Raw genomic sequence first — 14268 nt, forward strand, 5'->3', positions numbered from 1 at the left:
ACTCAAACAGCATCAGTTGACGCTTGTCAAAATGGTCAAAATGTGCAAAGTCAAATCGACAATGCAAATGCTCAATCCGTTACCCTACTTAGGTCTCAGAGGCCGAGATCTCAACCTGATAGATATCTTGGTATTGTATTAACCGAGAATCAAGATATCCTGGTTATGGATGGAGATAAAACGGCAACCTATAAGCAAGCAATGGTGGTCGCAGGTTAACAGGACGTTGGGACTACTAACCTAAACCAAATTAGAAATTTATAAACACTTTACTACCCTAATACAAATATAAGAGTAAGCAAAGGATCGAACCCAAAGGAAGCACACGATTTTATACACCAAATCCACTAATGCAAGAGTAAATGAGAGAATATTTTTGTTGGTTTTCTTGATTAAGTAAACTAAAGCAATTAAGAAAGGAAGACAAAAAGGATTAACCAAGGATAAAAAAGTTCTGGGGGTATGGGGGTGTCAAACATGATCGAACATAGAAGAACAACGATGATTATCATGAATAGCATGCCATAGAATGCTAAGTTCTACTCAAACAACTCACTTTCATGCAATTGCTTAAGCAAATCAATGAGCTATGTCTTGTTCTAATCGAATCATTTTCATGCATCCAATTAGTCATTAATTATGGCAAGAGATTAAGAGTGCACAATACATAAAACTCTACTTAGATAATTCATTTTCATGCAATCATCAAAATAAAGGTGATCTTAGTCTAATCCAACTCATTCTCATGCATTTAGATTAGGGAACATCAAATAATGTGCTACTAATAATCTCGAGCTATTAAAAATCATATCTTTGATCAATTTATGGCATGATTTCAATCAAGTCATCATCAATCATCAACATTAACACATGTTTTCCACCCCCTTCCCCTAGCTAAAAAACTTAGCCTAAGAAAGGGAAACTAACCATTATAACAAAACTAAAGAAGGATTCAATAAACACAAAACTAAACATGATTGAAAAACTAATAAAAACAATACCAACAAGTTCAACTAAAGAGATAGATAAATTAAGCAATAACAAAGAAAATAAATCAAACTAAAAGAAAGGATAAGATATTACTAAAGAGGAACTTGATTAAAGATGAAAGCTTGAAACTTTTGCATTGAAATAACCTTGAACAAAATCTTGAATACAATGAAGAAAACTTGAAGAATAAGCTACTTTCTCTCTCTAGATTAGGGTTAAAATCTGAATAATCCTCTCCCTACATCCATAAGGGTATTTATACCCCCCTTATTCCCCTAAATTAAGTCTAGAAAAAGAAATAAAAGAATACGGAATATCTAGTGGAGCGGCCGCTCCATCGGGGGGGAGCGGGCACTTTAAAGGGTCAAAACATAATCAACGACCCAGGAAAGCGGGCGCTAACCCTAATAGGAGCGGGCGCTCCTACAGGTTAGAGCGGGCGCTCCTACGGATGAGAACGGGAGCTCCTAAATATGAGAGCGGCCGATCCAGCAGTCTGATCCGAAGCTTCAAAGTTTCTTCATTCTTGACTCTTCATCTCTTCCAAGGCATTCCAAAGCACCCCAAAGCATAAGAGAAGTCTCGCGAAAGGTAAGATACGCGTTTCATTCAACCTGCTCAAATACTTATACACAACATAAGCAAAGAAACGGAGGAAAAAGATAAAGAAAGAAGAAAAAAGGGAGGAAACACTAGGAAAGACAAAACATCACAAAAACGAAGATAAAGCTCTTTAAAAAGGCTCAAACAAGCGCAAATGAGGGGAGAATTCTTATTGAAAAAAGGATAAAAGAGTGGCATAAATGCCACTCATCAAAATCCCCCACACTTGCCTTTTGCTTGTCCTCAAGCAAAGAAAACTAGAAGAGTTAAAGCTAATAAAGAAAAAAACCGAATTTGCTTTTAGCATAAGCAACTGACGTGGGAAATAGTAGGTCGTTTTCTACCCTTTCCTAGAGCCAAAGGAAATTTATAAACACTCGACCAACCTAATACGAGTATATGGTAAGTCAAAGGTCGAACCCTAAGGAATGCGTTGGTGCAAGCTATAGCTTAGGTCAAGCTACTTCGAAGATTGAAGAAAGATATAGTTGGTAACTAAGGTATCGAGAAAGCTAGATAAATCGAGAAATTCAATATACTAAACACTAGGGATATAGGTTCCACATGCAAGCTCAATGATTATGCTAATTGAAGGATCACTCAATCAATTCAAAATTTGCAAAGGATAAACAATAGTTGCAATCAAAGGAATTCAAGAGCTATCTCCTATAAGCCGAGCTAGGGTTCACTATGAATGGCTAACTAGAAAAATCACAATCAAAATCAATCAATTAAAGCAATTCTCAAATCAAGGGTTCATGTCATTGAAAATTGGAATGCAATCTAGATTAATCTTATAGGTTGATCACTCCTAGTCTAATTAATCACATGCACAACCATGTCAACCAATTTAATTACAACAATTCAATCAATCAAGGATCACCAACTAGCAAAAATCATCAATCTAGCATGCTTCCCCTTCTCCTTAGCAACTAATCTACTCACTAATCATGGTGAAAATTAAAAACAAAACAAATTCAATCAAAATCACATTCATTTCAAGATTAATCAAGAAGGAATTCAATCTCTCAACAAATTCTAAAGCAAAGAATGAAATTCAAATCAAACATTCAAAAATTAAAGGGAATTACAATAGATTTAAATTCAAAGGAAAGAAATCTCACAAACTTTCATTGATGAGAAGAAGAAATCCAAGATCAAGTTGAAATCAAAGATCAAATTCAAGTACAATCAAGTAATCTTAAGCTTCTCTCTCTACTAATTCTAGAAAAATATATGTCAAGTACAAATTAAGTCGTCCTCCCAAAAAGGAAAAGTTTAAGGGTATAAATAGAAGAAACGAGCGAAGGGGTCGGGGCTCCTGGTGCGCGCGCACCACCAAGCCGCGCACACGCACAGGTGGGTCTTCTCGCACGCACCCCTGCACTGTGCGCGCACACCCCTGCTTGGTGCTCGTGGCCTTACCTCCTTCGCTTGCTCGATCAATCTCCGTGCTTCCGAGCATCCCTATCATTGGTGCACTTGAGGCAATGCTCATGAGAAGGGAAGCTCCTTTATCTTCCAAGCATTTGAATGCCTCAAGCCAAAGCATAACTTCCAAGGCCCTTGAGCTCGCGGAGCTAGCTTGAATTGCGTTTTCGGAATCTCGAACTTTGCTCCATCAACTTTCTTGAATGCGCTTGAGCTTTCTCCTTGGTGATCATACCTTGGGAAACTCAAACACCTACAAACAAATCAAGGAAACAAACAATCGAGAGAAATAGTCGAGAAATGAACAAAATGACAAGAAAACCATTAAAAGCATGCATTTCTCTAAACTTACATACAAACACGCAAAGCAAGCATTATTATGTAAAAACACGGCAAAAAAGGACTAAAAATGAGAATAAAACTATAAAGAAAACCTAGCCTAAGAGTACCATAAATGACACTCATCAGCAACAAGCCATTTGAACCTCAAGGTCACCAATGAGGACGAGTTGTGATCTCGTGAGGGTTTCAAAAGAGTTTACCCCACAACTCTCACAAAATTGCGTTCAAGACAAACCAAAAAGGAGAAAACAAAATGATGAATCAATAAGCACATGCAAGTCATAATCAAGTCAAGCTTTTAGAGACAACAAGCACAAGTGGATGGCAAGCTTTCTAAGTAGTAAAAGAGAGGATGCAAGGGGATGCCAATGGGTTGATTGAAGGATAAATCATGCTAACCATAGAGAACTCTAACATGCGCCACTCCCCCCGCATTCCATACATTCTTACCGCGTTCCCTCATCTAGATTCAAATCTACCCTTGGAGGTAGCATCTCATGACTCCTCGAAGGAGTCGGAACAAAAATCAAATTAATATAAAGTGGGGAAACCCGACATCTTACCAAGTCATGCCCTTCACTATACTTGAAATCTCCCTCCCGCCACCGACTAAAGACTCAACCAACATAGGTCAAAAGAACATTGAAAGGGTTGTAGTGGTTGCTATGGGGTAAGGGTGTGGAAAAATTTGAAAATTAGTGCTTAGCCTAATCGTGAAATGAAGGGTGATCAAGCCTCTTTTTCAAAATTACACCTGTACCAATCTTCAATATTGCCACAACTTTCGATCACATTGCCAAACATTTTGAATTTTCATCTTTTCCTTTCATCATCATTCAACAACTCTTTATTCTATTTTTCATTTTCCAAACTTTTTTTTTTGGGTCCTCGCCTTTTATAACTAAGAATGCTTTTTTCTAAAATTTGCACTTGCTTTTATTGAACAAATATTCACAACATCACAACCTCATTTTCCATTAAGAGCCAATATCCTACACATTTCCAATCAAAACATGTATAAGCTTTCGAGGCTTGAGTTTCACGATCCTAAGGGTGAAAGTAAAATAAAAGGCCATGGGTTTATAATGTGCTACAACAAGGAGGGGAAAGGCTCAACATGGGAAGCAAAGGGGGAAAATGCAACCAGAATACAATAATATGAAATCTAGACCTAGAAAACAAAATAGTCACCGAATGAATGAAAGAATGTTCTTTATCATCCCTAAGTTAGTTCGATCGCGATCTTGGGAGCTAGACGCCATTTTCTAGATTCGAGCATGCCTTGGTAAGGATCCTACGCCGCTCGTACAAAGAAATGTTGGAGACTTGAACAATGAAACTCACATCGGGTTACAAAAACTACCTCTAGGGCTTCAAATCCCCTAATGAGAGCAACACCTTCTTACCACAAACAAGTAAAGTTGGGTTCGATGGGCCTTATGAGTTCTAGACCGGCTACCTTAGCATGAATCTATCCTAAAGTCAACCGATGGCAATCCCAAAGCATGCAAACTTTTAACACTTGGTAAGAAAGACATTCAATCACACAAGTTGTCTTTTATTATGCTCAAAATGAAAATGAAACAACTAAGGTTTTCATGGTTTGCCTTGAAACAAAAAAATCTTTTTTTTTTGTTTGCATAGAGAATAAAAGCATAGGAGGCAAGTAAACATTTAATTCCCAATCGACAAACAAAGATCGTTCGGCATCATACCAATGATCATCAGATTCCGTAGAATCAAATGCATACACCCTCGAACAATCAACTCCAACCTACACTAACCTAGATTAAACAACCAATTCACATATTTAAAGAGTTAAGAAGGAAATTTGTCACCCAAAAGCGCATAAGATCGCATTTCCATATCAAATGAAGCTCAATTGCTTATATCACCCCGGGAATTGCACCAATAAGCCCTACACAAATGACATAATCCAAAACAACTCGGAAAATATTTGGTTAGTAATAAGAGTTATGTACAAAAGATCAAAGTAAATAATAAAAGAAAAAAAAAGTAAGAAACTATCAAAGAGAAATAAAGAGAAGAAAAAGGGTTTGGATTAAAAGGGAATTTGGATTTTTCGCTTTGGGAGCCAACACAATGAAACCATCATCAAAACATAGATTTTAGAGAAGAGAAAGGAAGTGAGCATCAACAAAGATGAGAAAAACTTGCAATGTGTGCTCATTGGCAATGAATATACCCCATAAAACATGCCCTTACGCTCATTGGCAATGAATATACCCCATAAAACATGCCCTTAAATAAAACAATAATGGGACATCCCCCCCACACTTGAACGGAAAACCGTCCTTAGTTTGAACGAAATGGGGAAAAAGGGGTAGGGGGAAAGGGCAAATAATAGGTCCGAAGGCTCTAGTCCTCCATGTGGGAGCTACATCCTTCTCTACTCGGACGCCATTCGTAGTCGACGTCGATAGGAGGGCCATGGGGCTCCCATCCACCAGTATAACCCGGTGGAAAACCACGGTTTCAGTATAGCTCTTATTGCCAATCCGAAAGAGGGTCAAAAGGAGGGGGCATCACTATGGGCTCCGGGGTTTACATGGGGTAATTGGGATCCCCACGATAATCACACCCACCCGGGGCCCGATAGTCATACCCCTCCGAGGTGGGGTAATCCACACGAGGGCCACCTTGAGAGGATGGCCCTTGCCAATAAGGCCAAGTCAGTTGATGGGGAGTCCTGTCGATATGCGGTTCCTCATAAAAAGGAATCGGCCCTTGTTGGGGCGGAAAATAGGGATAGTTCACGGAAGGGTCGAAATGCCCTTGGTTTACATGCCAATCATAAATATTGGCATTGTAAACCCCGTGACCATCAGTGGCCTCTGCCAACCGGCTTACTTGCAAGCTAAGATTTTGAAAAGCAGTTTCAATATTAAAAGGGGAAGCGAAAGAATTCATACCTCCATCTCTAAAGGAGGGGATGTTCAAAGGTCGGGATCCTTCCCCAAATTGAAACTGATGATGCTCAAAATGTTGTTGATGATGTTCTTGCTGATGTTGTTGTTGTTGCTGCTAATGGTGACGAGAATACTAGGGATCTTTCTCCCTTGGAGTCCAAAAGAGCTCACTAATGTTGCAGCGGGGAACTTGCCATTGATTCACGTCATCCGACTGCTCGTTGGAGATGAAAGGGTTGGGTAGTGCGCACCATGATATATCGCGGACCATCCGAACCCATGCATTTACACCACCAACACGACAAGAAACCTCGCGTATCACCCCCGCTTGTTTAAGAGCGCCAAGGTTCAAGTAAGGAACCTCATCAACTGGGGTTAGCTTAGCCAACTCCTCTCCAAAGCCGAGTTTATATGCTATCCACGTTATCATACCGCCGCATTGAATGTCGCTGGTAGGGAAGTCCCCAACTTTGTTTCATGGAACAGGTCGGCAAGGATGGCACTGAAATTGACCTTTGGATCATAGTTGAGATATCCATTAGTGGCAAACTATAACATTATGAGCTCCTCTTGATTCACATTTCCAAGCTCTTGTCGCGAGAAAAGAGTATACACCATCATCCTATGAAAGTAGCAAAGGGCCGGTTGGATGATTTTCGACGCCTTTGTCGAGCGTGAGCGAAATTTTGTAGTCCCTTGGGTGATGGTGTTCCACTACTCTTGTTCCACATACCCTTCCCAAATTCTATCATTCACCCTATCGACGGGACTCTCCGGATCCCACCTAAACATGTTGTTTAACTCCTTCAAGGTGACCTTCCTTTTCTTGTTAAATATTCGAAATTGGAGCTCGAGCTCCTTTACACCTCGTCTCTCTGTAGTTTGGAGTTGAAAAGAAGAGAGGAACTCCAATGTAAGTTCACGGTAGGTGCAAGGAGGCTTAGGTTTGTGCTCAGGAGTATTGGTGAATGCCGAAGGAACCGTGATAGAGAGGAATGAATCCCAACCCAAAGATTCCTCCATGGCTAGGATATCCACGTCAAAACCCAATGTTTTGTAGAATCTTGTGGAGCGAACATGGCGCTTAGACAGTTCCTCATAGCATTTTCTTTGAAATTGTGAACCGAATTGAACTGTGTATGGTTGGGGAGGGTTGGGCGTTGAAGTAGACTTGGATGGTGCTTGGGAAGAAGAGGCTTTTTGAGACTTTTGGGAAGAAGAACTCGGCAACAAATCTCTAAATCGGCGAGACATGATTATAGGAACAACAAACAACTTATCCAAATGTTTTCTGTAGAACAAGTACCTACAACAACCAAAAATCCAACTTCAAAAACTCATCTCACAATCTCAATTTGGTAAATTCACATCAACCATCCAAATAAGGCATTACATGGTGTCATAAGAACTACCCCATAAATAATTTTAGGAAAATTACGAACACATGAGTAAGTTCAAAATCACTTCTAAGGATTTATCATACAAAAATCAAGTGATTAAAGAGACATGAGCACCATATAATTACCAATGTAACAAATCAAACCGAATTTCACCAACACAAGAAGCCAATTCACCATCAAACTACTTCACCTTGAATAATGTCATACTATTATCACATTTCCAAACCAAACCAAACTCAACAATATTAGTATGAACAATTGCAAGGGAATTTTCCTCTAAACATCATCCAACAAGCAAGGTAACCCAAATATGACAAACTAATCACATACTACACAAGTTTAGCTTCATTAAAGTATTCTCACACAAGTAGTACATGAAACTAAGAAATTGTCATATAATCCATGAAATAAAAATCTTCAATTCACAAATTGAACAACAATATGGCTAACTATACTCACAAAATCAACATTGAAGTCAAGAAGAGTAAGTAAATCATACCAAATTGCTCCAAAAGAAAGCAAAAATTGAAGACCCACTTGGATGGAATTTTGCCGATCTCGTCAACAATGGAGGAAAGTAGCAAGTTGGTTATGAAATAAGGTGTAAATTAATGGAATTGATGTGAATTTGCAAGAAATTTGTGAAGAAAATGTGAGGAATGAAGGTAGATAGAGGGGGGGTTAGGGTTTGAGTAAGAAAGAGAAGTGAGGAAATGAGGGGAAATCGGCTTTAAAATTTTATTTTTTTTAGCTGAAATCGCATGGAGCGGGTGCTCCTTCAGGGTGGAGCGGGCACTCTAGCGATCTACCGAAAATATGAAAAAAAAGTTACCTGATGGAGCGGGCGCTTCACCTATATAGAGCGGGCGCTCCTCTCCTTTGGAGCGGCCGCTCCTCTAGGATGTTTTGAGAAGTGAAATTCGATCCTTTTTCTTTACTTAGCAACATTTCTCAATTCAACTTCCACCCTACAAAAGCAAACAACACAAAATTCATATATTCAAATTCCAAAATTAATCCAAACCATTAAAACACAAAATTAAAAGGAAAAGAAACTCAGGTTGCCTCCCGAGAAGCGCTTCTTTATGAGGTCATTAGCTTGACCATGAGAAAAGTTTCATCAAGGAGGGGGCTTGGGATCCAAAGGATCAAGCCTTAAACATTCAATGAGACCAACTTCTTCCTTGCAAAAATAATGCTTCAATCGATGACCATTAACCATAAACTTGTTTCCGTCCGCATCTAACTCAAAAGAACCATAAGGAGTAGTCTTTGATACCACAAAAGGCCCTGACCATTTGGACTTGAGTTTTCCCGGAAACAAGCGAAGCCTTGAATTGAAAAGCAACACCTTATCTCCATCCTTAAAGCTCTTGTTTCTTATATGTTGCTCGTGCCACTTTTTGGTCTTCTCCTTGTAAAGCCTTGAGTTTTCATATGCGTCATATCTAAGCTCCTCAAGTTCATTGAGCTTGAGCAATCTCTTTTCTCCGGCCAACGACATATCCATGTTTAGCTCCTTAATAGCCCACCAAGCTTTATATTCCAATTCCACCGGCAAATGATAAGGCTTCCCACAGACTAACCGATAAGGGGTCGTACCAATAGGAGTCTTGTATGTTGTTCTAAGATCCCATAGCGTGTCATCGAGTTTGAGCGACCAATCTTTCCTCTATTTGTTTACCATCCTTTCAAGGAGGTTCTTGATTTCTCGATTCGACACCTCCACTTGTCCTTGAGTTTGAGGATGATAGGGAAGACCAACTTTGTGATGAACTCCATCACTAATTAACACCCTTGGAACCCCAAATCGAGGAAAAATGATCTTCTTTAGAAGCTTTAGAATAACCTTATGATCATTGGTAGGAGAAGGTATGGCTTCAATCCAGTTAGTTATGTAATCAACTGCTACCAAGATATATAAATTCCCACAAGAGGAAACAAAAGGCCCCATAAAGTCGACACCCCACACATCAAAAGGCTCAACTTCCAAAATGTTTTGTTGAGGCATTTCATCTCTCTTGGTTATGCCACCACTTATTTGACACCTATCGCATCTCAACACAAACTTGCGAGCATCCTTATGCATCGTTGGCCACCACAAGAGGGATTGGGAAATCTTTGCCACCGTCTTGTCAACTCCGCCATGACCTCCACATGGCAACGAGTGGAAATGCTCAAGAACTCCATCAATTTCATAATCCGGCACACATTTACTAAAAAGTCCATCTCCACATTGTTTGAAAAGGTATGGGTCATTGCAAAAGTACTTCTTTGCCTCCTTGAAAAACCGTTTCTTTTGTTGAGAAGAGAGTTCCGAGGGAATGACCTCATAAGCAAGAAAATTTGCTATATCGGCATAACATGGGCTAGATGCCGAAGCCAAAGCCATAAGAGTTTCAAATCCCATTTCCTCATTGATTAGCACATCTTCCTTGTTCTCAAAAGGAAGCCTAGACAAATGATCCGCCGCGTAGTTCTCCGCTCCCTTTTTGTCCCTCATTTCCATGTGAAAATCTTGGAGGGATAGAACCCAACGGATAAGTTGTGGCTTTGCTTCCTTCTTAGTCATGAGATATCAGACCACTATATGATCCGTGTACATAATCACCTTAGAGCAAATAAGATAAGATCGAAACTTGTCAAATGCATACACCACCGCTAACATTTCCTTTTCCGTTGTAGTGTAATTCTTTTGAGCTTCATCAAGAGTTCTACTTGCATAGTAGATGACATATGATCTTCCTTCTTTCTTTTTCCCAAGCACGGCACCTACTGCAAAGTCACTAGCATCGCACATTAGCTCTAAAAGCAAGCTCCAATCCAGAGCTTGCACAACAGGAGAGGAAATGAGAGCTTCCTTGAGCTTGTGAAACGCCTTAAGGCAAGCCTCATTGAAGATAAAAACAACATCCTTTTTGAGTAATTCGGTCAAAGGTTTGGCGATTGATGAAAAGTCTTTAATGAAACTCTAGTAAAAACCGGCATGCCCAAGAAAAGCTCTCACTCCTGTGATGGAGGTAGGAGGGGGCAACTTTGCAATCACCAAAACTTTAGCCGGATCAACCTCAATGCCATTCTTTGAAACTTTATGGCCAAGGAAAATACCTTCCTCAACCATAAAAAGGCATTTTTCCCAATTCAAACCAAACTCGTCTCTTGACACCTTTTCAAAACTTTTTCAAGATTATAACGACAATTGTCAAAAGACGAGCCACCAACACTAAAATCATCCATGAATACCTCAATTTCTTTTTCAAGCATCTTAGAGAAAATAGAAGTCATGCATCGTTGGAAAGTTAAAGCAGCATTGCATAACCCAAATGGCATCCTTCGGTATGCAAATATTCCAAATGGACATGTGAGAGTAGTTTTCTCTTGGTCACTTGGATGGATAGGGCTTTGGAAAAATCCGGAGTACCCATCCAAGAAGAAAAAGAAAATATGGAGAGAAAGTCTTTCCAACATTTGGTCCATGAATAGGAGAGGAAAATGGTCCTTCTTTGTATTTTTGTTCAATCTCCTATAATCAATACACATCCTCCACCCGGTCACCGTCCGGGTGGAGATTTCCTCTCCTCCTTCATTTTTGACGATGGTCATTCCACCTTTTTTGGAACTACATGAATTGGGCTAACCCATTTGCTATCGGAGATAGCATAAATAATGCCCGCTTTACGTAGTTTAAAAATATCTTTCTTGACAACCTCTTGGAGGTTGGGATTTAACATCCTTTGAGGTTCAATGGAGGTGGATTGATAATCCTTAAGATGAATATGATGCACGCACAAAGAAGGGCTAATACCCTTGATATCATCAATGCTATACCCTATCACATCTCTATATTTTCTCAAAACATCAAGCAATTTTTCCAAATGAAGTCCCTTAAGGTTAGCATTGACGATAATTGGGTATTTTCCCTCATTGTCAAGAAAAGCATATTTTAAAGAAGGGGGAAGGGGTTTGAGTTCTACCTTGGGAGGAGGCGTAGAACTCTCCTCCATTTTCTCCTTTTCTTGTTCAAGATCGTTTTCCACTTCTTGTTCAACCTCATCCACCTTCGAGGTTTCCTCCATAGCCATGACGAACTCTTTAGCCTCTTGTGAATGAAACTCTTCCTTGCAAGTAAGAGCTTAAATCATTGGATTTTGCGGCATCATCACTACCATCCCCAAACGATCTAACTCCTCATTAACAACATCGACTTGGTAGCATTTCTCAACCATGGGGGTCTTGAGTAACTTAGAGAACTCAAAGAAAATCTTCTCATCGGCCACCTCACATGTAATGGTGTTGTTCTTGCAATTGATGACTGCCCCCAAGGTTTTAAGAGCTTCACGATCCAAGATCAAAGGAGTATCAACATCTTCCTCCATATCCATCACTACAAAATCACATAGCACATAGATATGCCCAATTTGGATAGGAACATCTTCAAGTTCACCACAAGGAAGCTTGATCGAGTGGTCGGCTAGTTGAATTGTTTTTCTTGTGGGGATCATTTCAATATTGAGCTTTTGTGCAATGGAGAGGGGAATTAAGCTAACACTTGCTCCTAGATCCGCCAAGGCACCCCTAGATTCCATGTTACCGATCTTAACTGGTAAAGTAAAGCTTCCCGGTTCCTTCTCTTTCTTTGGCATCTTGTGTTGAACGAGTGCACTAACTTGATGAGGGAGGGTAATGAGCTCGTCATTGAGCTTCCTCTTGTTGGTTAAGATATCCTTGAGAAATTTGGAGTAGGAAGGCATTTGGATAACAACCTCGATGAAAGGGAGACTTATGTGTAAGTTCTTCATTACACTAAGGAATTTTGCGAATTTATCATTCAAATTTCTCTCCACAAGCCTCCCGGGAAAAGGAACCGGCTCATCTAGATTCCTAGTCTCACTGGGAATTGAGGTTGTTTTCTCATCATTGTGCTTCTTCTTCTCTACATTCTCTTCTTTCCCAACACCTTTGTCTTCTTCAACTCTCTTCTCCACCCTCACACTTTCTTGCTCTTCTCCCTCTTTAGGCCCTTCATAGGATGTGCCCGATCTTAATGTAATTGCCTTGCAAGAATCGGGTTTCAAGTTGTGAGAGGGGTTAGGTTGTGGTTGCCCGGGTAGGGTAAAAGGTGAGTTGAAAGGTACTCTCTCGGCTAATTGAGCTAATTGTGAATCAACCATCTTGTTATGAGCTTTGACTTCTTGCATTCGTTGATGAGTGGCTTGGAGTTGTTGATTCATGGCTTGGAGTTGTTGATTCATGGCTTGGAGTTTTGAGGTGGAGGTGGGTTTTGATATTGCGGGTTAGAATTGTATGATGGTTGGGCTTGTTACCTCCATTGTTGAGGTTGAGGTGCAAATCCGGGTGGTGGTTGTCTCCAAGCTTCTCCTCCGCCGCTTCCCCTAAATCCATCTTGCATTGATTTGTAAGCCGCAACACGTTCGAGGCTCAAGCCTCCACAATAAGATGTATTGTGGTTTGTACCACCACAATTTTGACATAAGAAGGAATTGACTTGAGAGGAGCTTACCCCACTATTAACACTTATGTTCAACTTTGCAAGGCCCTTGGTCAAAAGCTCTATTTGATGTTGTAATTGATCAACCTTCTCTAATTCATACAACCCACTTTCTTCGGTGCACTCCTCCTTCTACCACCCCAAGAGTAGTTCTTCGCCACTTCTTTGATCGTTGCCTCCACTTGGTTTTGGGGGATCTTGCTAAATTGTCCACCTGCCCCCACATCCAAGTTAGCTCTACACATGGGTTCCAATCCATCATAGAAGAATCGCATGAGCAAGCTTTGATTGTATTCATGGTGAGGACATGCTTGTACCAACTCCTTGAATCTTTCCCAAGCTTCATTAAGACTCTCATCTGTTTCTTGTTCAAATGATGCAATCTTCCTTCTCATCTTGGCGGTCTTTTCCTCGGAAATGAATCTTTTCAAAAATGCCTTAGCTATCTCTCTCCATGTTGTGAGAGAATTTGGCCTCACTTGCTTAAGCCACTTCTTAGCCCTACCCGAAAGAGATTGGTGAAATAGTTGCATTCGGATGTACTCTTGAGAAACTTGATTGGTTCGAATCATGGCACATAGCTCGAGAAATCTATCAATGTGCTCAATGGGATCTTCACTTGGAGAACCCGAAAATTTCTCCCCTTGTACCATCCTTGTGTATTGGGGATGAATGGTAAAGTTGGTTTCCGTGACGGGAAGCAAGATCCCTCCCGTGAGCTCATAATCCTCCAGATTTCCAAACTCACGAAACAAAACTTCATCCTCTTCTCCCGCCATTGTCCCACTTTGAGCACTTGAAGAACAAGAATCACTCCCACAATTAATAATAGAACTAAGACCTCTTCCCTCTTCTCGATAAAGCCTACGGACTTGTCTCAATGTTCGGTCGATCTCGTGGTCAATGTTACGTGTGGGCGGACCTTGAGATCTCCTAAGCATCCACCAAAGCTAAGAGAACAATTAGCAATGACAAGTAGGATAAAGCGAACAAAACAAAAAAGAAAGCCAAATAAAATGAGTATAACAATAGCAAAAATACATGCAAAACAAGCCTCTTCCCT

At 40.2% G+C, this 14268-nt stretch overlaps 1 protein-coding gene and 1 non-coding gene across 2 annotated transcripts; one reads left to right on the top strand and one right to left on the bottom strand.

Moving 5' to 3' along the window:
* Positions 1-10264: 10264 nt before the first annotated feature.
* Positions 10265-12948, bottom strand: LOC145566477 (uncharacterized). The gene is made up of 3 exons (XM_081625886.1): positions 12010-12948; positions 11671-11814; positions 10265-10282 (listed from the first exon to the last, which is right to left on the bottom strand). The coding sequence occupies exons 1-3, from the start codon at positions 12946-12948 to the stop codon at positions 10265-10267; spliced, it is 1101 nt and encodes a 366-aa protein (XP_081482012.1).
* Positions 12949-13496: 548 nt separating this feature from the next.
* On the top strand, positions 13497-13603 carry LOC145569550 (small nucleolar RNA R71). The gene has a single exon (XR_014096146.1). It is a non-coding gene; the product is annotated as a small nucleolar RNA R71 (small nucleolar RNA).
* Positions 13604-14268: the final 665 nt, after the last annotated feature.

The sequence above is a fragment of the Chenopodium album genome, chromosome 11, assembly GCF_948465745.1.
Source record: "Chenopodium album chromosome 11, dcCheAlbu1.1, whole genome shotgun sequence".
Classification (NCBI taxonomy): Eukaryota; Viridiplantae; Streptophyta; class Magnoliopsida; order Caryophyllales; family Amaranthaceae; genus Chenopodium; species Chenopodium album.